Raw genomic sequence first — 14,035 nt, 5'->3', positions numbered from 1 at the left:
AGAGAGAGGCATGGACATATATACACTACCAAACGTAAGGTAGATAGCTAGTGGGAAGCATCCGCATAGCACAGGGAGATCAGCTCAGGGGTGCTTTGTGACCGCCTGGAGGGGTGGGATAGGGAGGGTGGGAGGGAGGGAGGCGCAAGAGGGAAGAGATATGGGAACATATGTATATGTATAACTGATTTCACTTTGTTATAAAGCAGAAACTAACACACCATTGTAAAGCAATTATACTCCAATAAAGATGTTAAAAAAAAAAAAAGGTGCTAACTTTCTGAGAACAAGGTTTCTCTCTCTTTTTTCTTTAAACTTTACTGTATCTGTTTCTTTAACTGGCTGTGTAGATTTGTATTTAAACATTTTTTACAGTTAGCAGGGCGAGGACTGATTAAAGGCAGAGATCATCTGATGTGGGTTCTCTTGCAATTCATTTCTGGAAGTATTCAGAAAAATGCACTAGCTGATTTTCTCCCTGTCATGAAGCTCTTTGACCTTCTGTACCCAGAAAAAGAAGTAAGTTTTACTAAATAGTTAACAATGTGATTAGAATTATGCCTAATTTATGCTTAAGGATTTTAGTGTGATTTTGTGAAAAGAGCACTGGACTTGAACGCTGGAAACATGGTTCTTTTCCCAGTTTTTGTGATTGCTGTGATCATGGGATAGACATTCAGTTTTTCTTGACATTAGTTTACTCCTGTATAAAGTGACGAAATTGAACTAGATTATTTTTGAAGTTTATCTTAAATCACAGTTGAACATCTAGTATGACAAGCTCTTTCTCTGCATTCTAAACAGGGTTACAGTTTTTAAAAGCATGAAACTGTTTTAATCTATACACATTTGAGTGACCACATAATATCAGTATCTGTTAATATGGTTTTTTTGGTTGTTTGCCAATTGAGTGTGTCACACTAGTGTTTTATTATATAAGGTATTTGAGTAAAATATGGTATATATTGATGATTGTCATTTTTTAGAAACATTTTATTATGGAAATTTTAAAATGCACAAAAAATGTAGAGTAAATAGAAAAAGACACTCCTGTCCCATCACCAAGAATATTCTTTTTTTGGCTGCGTTGGGTCTTCATTGCTGTGCGTGGGCTTCTCATTGCAGTGGCTTCTCTTTGCTGCAGAGCACAGGCTCTAGGTGCACAGGCTTCAGTAGTTGCAGCACACAGGCTTATTTGCTCTGCGGCATGTGGGATCTTCCCAGACCAGGGGTCGAACCCGTGTCCTCTGCAATGGCAGGTGGATTCTTAACCACTGTGCCACCAGGGAAGTTCAAGAAATATTCTTATTTCATCTTCTTTCCTCATCTTTTTTATTAATGCCGATGATTTTAAAGCAAATTCCAGACATCCGTGTCATTTCACACATCAATAAACAATATGTTTTATGCTACTCATTTAGATTGCATGTCTCTTATATGTTCTTGGAAAGCATATATTGTGACTTTTACAAACTCTGTATTCATATTTATCACACTCAGTAAGATAATGATGTGATTAATTTTTTTCTTAATGATGTTTAATTTTTAAAGAATAAAATTTTTTTTAATAAATTTATTTGATTATTTATTTTTGGCTTCATTGGGTCTTCGTTGCTGCACGCGGGCTTTCTCTAGTTGGTGGCGAGTGGGGGCTACTCTTCGTTGCAGTGCGCAGTCTTCTCGTTGCGGTGGCTTCTCTTGCTGTGGAGCACGGGCTCTAGGCGTGGGGGCTTCAGTAGTTGTGGCTCGCGGTCTCTAGAGCGCAGGCTCAGTAGTTGTGGCACATGGGCTTAGTTGCTCCGTGGCTTGTGGGATCTTCCTGGACCAGGGCTCGAACCTGGGTCCCCTGCACTGGCAAGCAGATTCTTAACCACTGTGCCACCAGGGGAGTCCAAGAATAAAAATTTAATGATTATGAATGCTTTGTGGCAGTAGGAAAAGCTTGACTAAGCACCTGTGGATTTCAGTTATTTTCTTGGCAAGTAAAAACAATCTTGTAATAGTTTCAATATCTGATAGCTGTTAGATCTTCTGATTTGTGTTATTGAACAGTTGGAGCTAAATTATGAGATATAGCAGAAATGGATTACTAAAATATATATAATTAGTTAATTCTACTCTTTCTTGTATTTAAATTGTTCTTTTCTAGTTTATCCCAGTTCCTGACATCAACAAACCCCAGTCAACTCATGCCTTTGCAATGACCTGCATTTGGATTCACCTCAATAGAAAAGCTCAAAATGACAACTCCAAGCTACAGATTCCAATACCTCATTCCCTAAAGCTTCACCATGAGTAAGTTGTTTGTAGCTTGACAGTTCATTTTTTTTAATTTAATAAATAGTGGGTTGTAGACTAATATTGGTCTCAGTATTTATGTGAAGTATGGAAATCTTCCCACATCCACTAGAGGTAAGGGTAAATATTTAATGTGTACGTTATAACTAAGGGAACCTGATCCGTTGCAGCAGAAAGCAACTAGAAGACTAACCAAGCCTGTTTATATGTATGTGGAGATATATATTTATATATATATTTTTTAATTTTCAGGTCTAATCTTTGCTTTTACATGTTTTACCTTAGTTAAAATACTTAATTTCCAAAACTGTGTGAAAATGTTTCAAAATTGTTTAAGTACTTGGAATTTGAGCATGATCTGACTGGGATATCTTTCACTCCCTGGGCTGCCAGGATTGATTGAGCTGATCTGGCTGGCATGCTCCCTTACATCATTTCCAAAGCTGCGATTACTCAAAGAAGATGCCCTCTTTTAGATAGGACTGGGCTTCCGTCAAGGGTGTTAGGAATAGCTGAACTTCTGAAAAGGACTGACTGACAGATCTCTTCATAGGAGACTGTAGGGTAGTCAGACTTCACATTTCATTTGGCTTTCATTTTGTGAGGTAACCCTTAACCATTTTTCCTTAGTGACATCTGTAATGAAGGTATATTATTGTACTCAAGCAAATAGATAAGTAGGCTAGTTCATGAATCTGTGAGTTATTTCTTCATTATCTGAATCTCAGTGCAGTATATATAGTACATACTTAACAACCATTCAGTGTTCACTTATAATTACATTCTTTCTGAAATGCTTCTCAGTCTTTTATATGTGTTGACACTATGTTTTGGGCAGAAACTATAATACCTATAGGAATAAATATATAGTTGCATGAAATTAAACTTTTTTAGAAATGCAAATTACCTTTCTAGAAATTATTTGCACTTTTTTTCTGTTGAATGGAACTTGAAATTTTAGGTTCCTACAGCAGAGTCTTAGAAATAAAAGTTTACAGATGAATGACTATAAGATCGCCCTGCTGTGTAATGCATACTCTACAAATTCAGAATGTTTTACATTACCCATGGGAGCTCTGGTAGAAACTATTTATGGAAATGGAATTATGAGGATACCTCTTCCTGGAACGAGCTGTTTGGCTTCAGGATCTATTACTCCCTTACCAATGAACCTCCTGGATTCACTGACAGTTCATGCCAAAATGAGGTATGTTCTTTTTTATTTATTTCGTCCTATGCCAGGGAATTGATATCAGTGCAGCAAAGACTTGATTTCATGATTATGTGTGTATATTTTATGGCCAGGTATATTTTTAAAAACCTTTAGGTTTATTTTATTACAAAAATGGTATTGTTTATTATAGGAATTCTAGAATATACAAATAAACCCAAAGAAAATGAAAATAATTGCTATAATCCCTCCGTAAGAAATAAGCATTGTAAAATTATATTTATATATATGTATTGAGTCTTTTTTCTATGTATAAATATATGAATTTATAGGGGGTATTTTTGTTTTTTCAAAATGTGTTCTTAACTACAGTACTATTTTATAACCACCTTTTTCTCATATAATCTATTACACACCTGTTTTTTGGTTTTTTTTTTTAAATTAAACATGTTTTTAGATCTAGTGCTCTTCAGGAACATCTGTTTTAATTGCTACAAAGAAGTCTTTTGTGTGTCTATGTGTGATTCTTTAGTCAGTTCCACGTAGTTGGATACTGAGATTGCAGTGTCTCAGTGTTATAAAGATGGCTATGAAGATTATCTTTCTGGCTATCTTTGCACCTTTCTGGCTGTCTTTGCACCTTTCTGGCTGTCTTTGCACCTATGCATAATTGCATTTTTATTAAATAATTTGCTGGAAGTAGAATTGCTGAGTCCAGGGATGCAAAAACTGTAATATCTTTCCTATGTTGACTATACATAAGAGTGCTTTTAGAATTGACATTTATGGTTTCTAAAAGACAGAAAGGGCTGTGTTGGGTGTGATTCTAGAACCTCAAGTGCCCATAGGAGCCAAGCTGATAATGTAAGTGAGTGATGCCTGCCTGGGGCTGCGTGAAGGCGAGTCAGGTAATAGTGTGCACGGAAGCCTGTGTGTATAGAGGGGTTGAGGCTGACTGGAGCGGGAGGGGCTCAACTTAACGGTGCTGCCACTTGTGCTAATTTCTGCAGTGTAAGAATGAACATTAGTGTATCTAGTTCTTGGTTTTTTTGGAAAGGGCTTTTATTTCTAGACTCTCAACCATTAAGTGTTGGCTCAAACTTCAAACACTGCCTAGGTCAAAGAGAATGTATGTGTGGACCTCCAGGTGGGGGGTCATTGGTTCTAGAAAAAGCATGCTCTTTTTCAAATGGTTAACATTGTGCTAGAATTATACAAGCGCTTTACTGGCATATGTGACGAAATTGAGGAAAGTCCCTTTAGTACCTAACGTTTGGGTCTTACCAGTGATTTGTTAAGTAATTCTGTAACAAAAGTTAATTTCTTAAATGGTTTTAGTTACATATTTGAAAAAGAAACAGCCTAAAACCATTCAAGCATGTACCCAAATTTTGAGTTGAGTACATGAGTTGTACCCAAATTTTGCTTTTCCGTGAGCAGAGAGATCCTGAGGCACATTGAAAGCAGCGTGGAAACCAGAATTAGTCTCAGGTTGTACAGTGCATCACTACCATGTGTCCTGTACAACCTAAATGATTAAAACAGAGCTGATTCATTTTATATATTTACGTTCAGATTTATACCAAGTTCTCTATAAGTAGAATAATTCCTGTGTTTATGTCAAAAATAATGAATTTTTATTTTCTTTTACTTTAATATGTTGTTTCTCCTCAGCCTTATCCACAGCATTGCTACCAGAGTGATAAAACTTGCTCATGCAAAGTCCAGTGTGGCCTTGGCTCCAGCCCTAGTGGAAACGTACAGCCGTTTATTGGTCTATATGGAAATAGAGTCTTTGGGCATCAAAGGATTTATCAGTAAGACAGGACTTCCTGGTGTTTTTAACCATTAACGCTTCCATTCATTCAACGTATACTTTTCTAGTTGCTAGGGATATAGCAGTGTACAGAAATCACTGCCATCATAGAGACTACCTGCTAAATGAGGAAGACAGACAAAAAATGTAAATAATCGAAATATGGAATATGTCAGGTGATAAACCTTACAGAGAAAAATAAAACAAAAAAGAGGGATAGACCCTCACAGAGGGTCAGGGGAGTGGGATGCATGTTTTAAAGCAAAGTTATGGTTAAGAAAGGGGGGCGTGTAATTGTGCTAGGCACTTGGGATGCAGTGAGCAGGACAGACATGATGCCTGTACTCATATAAAAACCAGCGGTCCCATTTGCCTCTCTTTCTGGTTTGCCCGGGGCAGCAATGAGTACCAAGTCTGACTGGCAATAGGCAGGGGGTGTTCCTGCATTGCAGAAGACATTGTACGATGTCTGTCGGTTGTTATGCAGTTCTAAGTAATAGATATTTTCTAATATGGAAGTGTTTTTCTGATTTGAGGTAATTTTAACTTTTTATTAATACAGTATCATTTTAACCATGGTTACTCTTTTTTCCAGATAATTGAAAGTCAAATTAAACTTTGTTAGCAGGGAGGAGGGGGTGTGATGCAATTTGTGTATTAGAAAGTGATCCTCATGCTTCAAAAGGTTGGGAACAGTGATGTTATGAAAGTAATTTAAAAGATAACTAAACAAAAATAAAGAAGTGAGGAAGGTTAGAGTAATTTTTTTCCATATCCTCGCTCTTATTTTACCTTTCCAGATGAACTTGAGTATCATTTGTCAAATTCCAGAAAAAAAAAAAGCAAAGTTGGTATTGTTGGGTTGGCCAGAAAGGTCGTTTTGTAACAGAAAAACTCGAACGAACTTTTTGGCCAACCCAAAAATAAGGATCTGGATTTTCTTCCTTAAAATTAAAGTACAAATTATGGAGAAAATTTGGAAAATGTATGAGTATATATGTGTGCATGTGTATCTGTATGTTTGTATGTGTGTGTGTTCATGATCAGAATCTTTGCATGGATTTTATTCAGTGTGACTTTTCTTCAGGTATCTTTTAATACATAGCTTTTACTGATTGGTGCCTTCAACTGTCTTGTTCCTCAAGGTCAGCTTTTGCCAACTGTTTTCAAGTCTCATGCCTGGGGGATCTTGCACACGCTTCTTGAGATGTTCAGCTACCGGATGCACCACATTCAGCCTCATTACAGAGTTCAGCTCCTGAGTCATCTTCATACTTTGGCTGCAGTTGCACAAACAAACCAGAACCAGCTCCATCTCTGGTGAGCTCATTGGAGACTGTCTTTCCTTGGATTCATTAGAAACTTTGTTGGAGATGGGGAACTTAATCCATTACCTTACAGTATTTTTATTCACTGTCATAAAACTCCAGGGCTTCTGGAGTGTTTTATTTCCAGTATAGAAGAAGTAGAGTCCAGCTTTTTAAATAGAAACCTAGTAAGATAGTTGACTTATTGCCTAGGGATCTTTGGACTGAAAACAAGTACTTCCAAGACCTTTGACATTGTATTCTAACTTAGCCCTTTAGAATACTGGATTCAAATATACTTCAGATTATGGTTAAAGTATCACGTCATTTTGATTTTCTCTAAGTGAAAATACATTTCAAATTTTAAAAGATGTACTTTTTCAAATGCTGTGCATCCAGGTGAAATTTTTTAGTCCTGCAGGCTACAAGCTATCTTTTTCAAATGTGTAAAAATGTCAGTTGGTTTTTGCTGTAAAATTTGGCACCTCGGGCTTTTAAAACAAATTAAGCAAAGCTCATTCCCACACAAAAGACGAGTTCATTTGTCTGTTTGTTTTTAACCAAAGAAGGGAAATTTATAGTTTGCAAGTTTTCCCGTTGTGATTAACCTAGAATTAGATTTAATTCTATAGTTCTGAGATTTTTATCTGCAGCTTGATCTTTTAATGATTGTTTTTGTTCTCCCACTTTTCAGTGTTGAGAGCACTGCACTCAGGCTTATAACAGCATTAGGTAGCTCGGAGGTACAGCCACAGTTTACACGCTTCCTTAGCGATCCCAAAACGGTGCTTTCAGCGGAATCTGAAGAACTGAACCGCGCCTTGATATTGACCTTAGCTAGAGCAACTCACGTAACAGGTACAGTGAATATGCAGCCACTACCAACAGACACAGATGAGTCAGAGTGTGCTGTGTCCCTCCTGACTACTAAGGGGCAGGGGGGAGGGTAACCTACTGAAAAGATTCTTCTCACTTGTTTCCAAAAAACCAGTTGTTGTTTTGATATCTTCACCATTTCAGTAATTAATGTAAATTCTTCTCTGTGTACTACCATTTTAACTAGGTTGAACATCAGTTTTTGGTCATCTAACATCATTTTAAAGTCCTGAGCTTTTTGGTCTCTTTTTGGTTCCTGAGCTTTTTGGTCTCAGGACCACTTTATACTCTTAAAAAATAATAATAATAATTGAAATTCCCAAAGATTTTCTGTTATATGGATTACATATATGATATTTACTTTGTCAGATATTAAAGTAGGAGTTTTTTAAATATTTGATTTATTTTAAAATAACAGTAATAAACCTATTGCATGTTAACATACGTGATGTAATTTTTATGAAAAATAAACCCTGTCGTCTCCAAAACAAAACTTTAGTGAGAAGTACCATTGTTTTACATGTTTTGCATCTTTCTTTTTTTTTTATAGAGCTGCTTTTATTTATTTGTTTGTTTGTTTATTTTTGGCTGCATTGGGTCTTTGTTGCTGTGCACGGGCTTTCTCTAGTTGTGGTGAGCAGGGGCTACTCTTCGTTGCAGTGCGCGGCCCTCGTTGTGGTGGTTTCCCGTTGCGGAGCAGACTCCAGGCGGACCGGGCTTCAGTAGTTGTGGCATGTGGGCTCAGTAGTTGTGGCTCGTGGGTTCTAGAGCACAGGCTCAGTAGTTGTGGCACACGGGCTTAGTTGCTCTGTGGCATGTGGGATCCTTGCAGACCAGGCCTCAAACCCGTGTCCCCTGCATTGGCAGGCGGATGCTTAACCAGTGTGCCACCAGGGAAGCCCTTTGCATCTTTCTTTAATGTCTGATGTAAAGGAACATTGCTGGATTCTCTTATTTGCTTCTACATCTCATCTATTGCAAGTGTTATTTTAGTAGAAGTAAGTAAAAAGGAAATGGCCTCACACAGGTAGGAGATGGAAAGGGGAAGAGTATTTTAATAGCATTTTCAGCTAATTATGAATATTGTTTGATGTCACACAAAATTGAAAAATTGATAGTTTCTTAAATGGAGTACAAAGTCCTATCAGTGAACTCTTTGTACTCTGTTACCTTATAACCCACTGATCTATTTTGTACATTTAATGGATTTTGTGTTCATGCATATTTTGTAAATTCATGAATTGTTTTTTTAGAAAACATTGGTTTACTGAGTTCTGTAGATAGAGCTTGTAAATGTTGACACATTTCATTATGTAGTATAAGAAGATTACATTTTTTAATCTCACTACAGATTTCATTAGAAAAATTCTTTAAGTTTTGGAAAACTATTAGGCTTGTGGTAGTGTATATAAGTTTTCCAAAATTCTAATTTTCACTTGAAAGGTCAAATCTTATCATTGGTAAAAGATGCAGTCATTTGTTCTTCTTGAAGTGACAGACTCCCTTTGTTAATTTTCAAGAAAATGTCTGCCTAACGCCCAAATCCAGAAAACTATATGTTCTTTCAAGTAAAATTGGAATTCCATTGAAAAAAAGAACTAATTTGACCCAGTACTCAATCGCACAAGTATTTTTCCTCAAGATACCCATCATACTTTGGTGTGTAGGTGGAACACCTTATGCGTACTTCCATTTTATCACACAGAATATTACAAATAGATGTACTTAAGGGCTGAGATACAATCTTTTTTACTACTTTATCAAGTATATTCTTAAGTGAAATGGCACTTTTTTTTTTTCCCCTGCTAAGAGTGTTTTGTGGTGAAGATTACAGTGGCTGTTAGTATTGTTTGGTGCCACTGTTTGATTTGTTCTGAGGGCCAGCAGTGTTACCCACCATTGCTTTTGTGCCATCAGTGCACATTTCAACACAGTAAAATGGCCAATGATATCTTAGTAGTATTATTATTTCAATAGCATTGACCTCATCGAATCCTTGAAAGGATATTGGGGACCCACAGAGTCTACAGACCACACTTTGAGAATGGCTATTTTAAAGAAACAGTTATTGAATTTAGCATCCTCAAATACCTTTGTGTAAACTGTCTTATTTTACATAAATAAACCTCTTTGGTTTAGAGAGTTATAGCCTATAGCTGTTTCAACCACCAGAAAAGATATGTGGTACTTTATTAATTCTATTTCCTTGGCTCAGTAAAGTGCTAATACCTCATTGTCAGAGTGAACTAAATGAGCAGTCGTGATGGGCCTGTACCAATCTTTTGTCATTGGTGCTCTGTAATTAAAAAAAAAAAAAAGATACCTTTTGTCTTTTGTGCTCTGTAATTAAAAAAAAAAAAGATACCAAATGTCTTTTGTCTTCTTTTCACTAGTTATGTTCACATTTACCGATGTGATTACTAGTTAAGTAGTGAATGCACTGCAGTGAAATTCTCTGAGTGTACATACTTGTGACTTTTCTGTGAAATCATTTATGAATTGTGGCCATGATCTTTTATATCTGGGTTACATCTGTTTGCTTGTGTTTAGATTTTTTTACAGGCTCTGATTCAATTCAGGGAACTTGGTGTAAAGACATCCTTCAGACCATCATGAGTTTTACTCCTCATAATTGGGCTTCACACACTCTTAGTTGTTTTCCAGGCCCACTGCAGGTAATTTCATCTTGAATTATATATTGAATATACAGTATATGAAATCATTCTTCCCATTTACTGTGTTATTCTAGAGAGTTTTGATGATACCCAGAGAAAATTAGCTTTTATTTCTTTTTTTTGTAAATCCTTGCTATTACTTCCAAAATCTCTTGAGTTTTTCCTTGTCTTATTATAGGACTGGATATGTTTCTAAAAATTTAATTGTTATGGCTTCATCTTACTAGTGAACAGTTTTAGAATCTTGTGAGATTTAACACATTAACTGAAAAATTCTTTCTCATAGAACAGCAATGGGGAGAAATACAGTGTAATGGAGCTTCACAGAATACACATCATGTACATTTGACTGATTTTTTAAAATCACACAAAGAGAAAAACTATAAACTTGGCTTTTATAATATGGAGAAAGGAAAACCTCATCTGTCTTCCACTTTGCAGAGAAAATTTTAGGCATAATGAACATCTGTTTTCTGTAACTTCTAATAGGGCTGGAACAGTAGGTCTTTTCAAACTTATCAGAATCACCTGGAGGGCTTGTTTAGCTAAAGATTGCTGGACCCCAGCTGCGGAGCTTCTGATTCAGTAGGTCTGGGATAAGGCCTGAGAATTTGCGTTTCTTACAGGTCCCAGGTAACACTGATAAGGATGGTCTGGGGACCATACTCTGAGAATCACTCGGCCAGTGTAATGATTTTCCTTATAGATATACTAAAATATGTAACCAAAGAGTACTTACATTTCTTTTTCTTTTCCATTTTTTTTTTTTCCCAAAGATGAGCAGAAGTGTCAACAGGTGATTGAAGAAAGTTTGAAATTCAGGCTTGCTTGGAATTTCTGTTTAGAAAATCTAGGAAAGAAATCTTAACAGATAATCCAATCAAGCCTCTGTATTTTCCCAGTATAGAAATTCAGGCCTTGATTACTGAGCTGCTTGAGGTCACCTGGAATTTATTAGTGTTAGAGTCAAGGCTGGAGCTGGTTTCTTGACTTTGTAGCCATAGCCCTTTTTACTACAGCCATTGAAATAAACTTCTGTTCTTCCTTGTAGGCATTCTTTAAACAAAATAATGTACCTCAGGAAAGCCGTTTTAATCTGAAAAAAAACGTGGAGGAGGAGTATAGGAAGTGGAAGTCAATGACGAATGAAAATGACATCATTACCCACTTTTCTGCACAGCGCTCTCCTCCTCTCTTCCTTTGTCTTCTCTGGAAAATGCTCCTGGAAACAGATCATATTAATCAGATTGGCTATAGGTAAGCCAGAAACCTAGATCTGCATTCCATTTGGCAATCCAATATACCCTGCAGCAATGCAATTTATTTTTTACTCTCTGCTTTCCAGAGTGTTAGAGAGAATTGGAGCTAGGGCCTTGGTAGTCCATGTGAGAACATTTGCAGATTTCCTGGTATATGAGTTCTCTACATCAGCTGGGGGTCAGCAACTCAACAAATGCATTGAAATTCTTAATGACATGGTATGGAAGTACAACATTGTTACATTGGACAGATTAATTCTCTGCCTGGTAAGAATACATTTACTTAAGAACAGATTTCTAAGCAGTCCCATTCTCTTTTGGATCGATGTGTATGGCTAATGGATCTTGTGCTGATCTGTTCTGTGTTGTTTCTAAGGATTTAATAAATTTATACTATAAAACAAGTATTGCTATCAATTCCCTAAGGAACTAGAGATTCCCCAATTTCTTCATTCATTCAGTAAGCATGTATTGAATATCTACTGTGTTGTATGCACAGAAGGTATAGAAGTAAATAAGACAGATGTGGTCCTGGCCTTGTAATGCCCTGAGTTGATTCTCAAAGGCTCCTACTAGAGGCAGGAAGTAGTAAAAAGTCACTGAATCTTTTTTCAGTACTTATAACCATTTCTGTACACTTTGGTAGCCATAGTCATAACTGAGTGTTTCTTATAGCCACCCAGTATTCCCCAAGCAGTTTTTTCTCCTGAGTTTGGTGTCTATTTCAGGCCAAATTTTAAGAAAAATCACTGAACCAGGCTGGACAATGCTACATTTTTTTTAATACTATAGTGGTGATATTTAGGGAGCTTAAGTGGTTAACATTTACCTCTTAGCTGTAGAGCATAGGTATAAAGATGGTTATAGTCTAGTAAGGGAAATAAGGTAAGTCTATAAATCAGTAAAATAAAAGGATAAGTTAGAGGTGTAGGGAAAATATTGCCAGGCAACAATGAGAGATTACATCTACCTAGGTGGTGGATCTTAAAAGGTAGGTTAAATTTCAAAAACTAAAGATGGACATTCTAGGTGAGAGCCAAAAATAGGCAAGAAAGGGTCAGATATGTTGGAGGAATGCTGAACAGTTGTTTTGGGGTAGACTAGACATATAATGAAATTCTAATAATCGTGAGTTTTACTGTTCTCAAATTTAGACTCTTTAGAGCCATGCTTTTGCACAGGTTGGGCATTTTCATTTAATTTTTCTGTTCTTCTCCAAAGGCCATGCGTAGTCATGAAGGGAATGAAGCCCAGGTTTGTTATTTCATAATTCAGTTGCTGTTGCTCAAACCAAATGATTTTAGAAATCGAGTAAGTGACTTTGTGAAGGAAAATTCCCCAGAGCACTGGCTGCAGAATGACTGGCACACCAAGCACATGAATTATCACAAGGTACTAATTAAAATTAGTGCTTCAGTTAATCCCTTTTAAGGCCAAACTTTAGGTATTTGGCTAATTGACTTGGCTGTTTTCTCTGCAGCTCTGCTCTTTTCTCTCTGGTCTGTATAGAAGTGAATTAGCTCCCTAAACTTTCTCAAGGTTCTAGAGTATCTCTAATGTTAAGAATAAATTGAAACTACAGTTTTAGGAGACATGGGTACTTACAATACAAAATGAAAAGAGTTATTACCAATCCTTTCGTATGTAAATCTCTTTTGGTATATCTTTGGGATAATAGAGATTTTGGGTGAGTAAAGGACTCTAGATTTCATTGCATTGCAGGAACAAACACAGTTTCATACTCTTCGAAAAATGACAGGTTTATTTAGCTCCTTTTTTAAGAAAAGTACAAAAGATCCCATAAACATTTACCATTTCCTCACTTCCACAGAAATACCCGGAGAAGCTCTATTTTGAGGGCCTGGCAGAGCAGGTCGATCCTCCGGTGCCGATCCAGTCTCCGTATCTACCCATCTATTTTGGAAATGTGTGTCTCCGTTTCCTTCCAGTATTTGATATAGTAATCCACAGATTTTTAGAGTTGCTCCCAGTATCCAAGTCATTGGAGACTCTACTAGATCACCTGGGAGGCTTATATAAATTTCATGGTGAGCTTTTTCAAATTTTAATTCCATCTAATAGCTCTGTAGACGAAACTAAGCTGGGCATGACCATTTGGATAATAGTAGTTCTAAAGGTTTTATTTTAATAATTTTTAATAAAAATGTTTTTGAGGGGCAGTGCTATGTGATGATGCCATGAAGTATAAAATAGAAAACATAAAAATATCAATAGTTAAATCATAGCCAAAAAAAAAGTAATATACTAGAGATCCCTTATTTTATATATTGCGTGATTAATTACCAAATCAGTATAGGAGGGAAGTATGAGTTCAGAACAGACTAATGTTACTATGAGCTAAACAGATCTTGGCAGGCTTCTTGGATGGATAGTGTTTGAACTATGATGTATGTGATTTGTATAAAGAGAAAGGAGAAGAGCGCATGATAAGCAGAAAGAATCCTTTGGAAAAATCATGGAGGTGTTAAAAAACAAGGCATTTTGAAAACAATGGGCTAAATTGTACCTGGTGGTAGATCACCATAAATGCCAGGCTGAGAAGTTAGGATTTTATAACCTGCAGATATTCAAGAGTTAACTAGAAGTTACTGAGTAAAGTCATGGTATGGAAA

At 36.5% G+C, this 14,035-nt stretch overlaps 1 protein-coding gene across 2 annotated transcripts in view; it reads left to right on the top strand.

Moving 5' to 3' along the window:
* Positions 1-14,035, top strand: part of MED23 (mediator complex subunit 23) — a 42,048-nt gene that overhangs the window by 19,588 nt on the left and 8,425 nt on the right. For both annotated transcript variants that reach the window (XM_029223403.1, XM_029223402.1), the window contains 11 exons: positions 376-519; positions 2,150-2,295; positions 3,260-3,505; positions 5,144-5,286; positions 6,431-6,605; positions 7,287-7,450; positions 10,019-10,143; positions 11,195-11,400; positions 11,489-11,669; positions 12,624-12,794; positions 13,234-13,450. In XM_029223403.1, the coding sequence (XP_029079236.1) occupies positions 376-519; positions 2,150-2,295; positions 3,260-3,505; positions 5,144-5,286; positions 6,431-6,605; positions 7,287-7,450; positions 10,019-10,143; positions 11,195-11,400; positions 11,489-11,669; positions 12,624-12,794; positions 13,234-13,450 (1,918 nt within the window). The remainder of the gene's footprint in view (positions 1-375; positions 520-2,149; positions 2,296-3,259; positions 3,506-5,143; positions 5,287-6,430; positions 6,606-7,286; positions 7,451-10,018; positions 10,144-11,194; positions 11,401-11,488; positions 11,670-12,623; positions 12,795-13,233; positions 13,451-14,035) is intronic.

This window comes from Monodon monoceros, unplaced genomic scaffold (assembly GCF_005190385.1).
Source record: "Monodon monoceros isolate NGI ecotype Baffin Bay Population unplaced genomic scaffold, NGI_Narwhal_1 Super_Scaffold_15, whole genome shotgun sequence".
Classification (NCBI taxonomy): domain Eukaryota; kingdom Metazoa; phylum Chordata; class Mammalia; order Artiodactyla; family Monodontidae; genus Monodon; species Monodon monoceros.
Note: the sequence above shows the minus strand (reverse complement) of the source record. Positions and strands in the feature narration are given on the sequence as shown.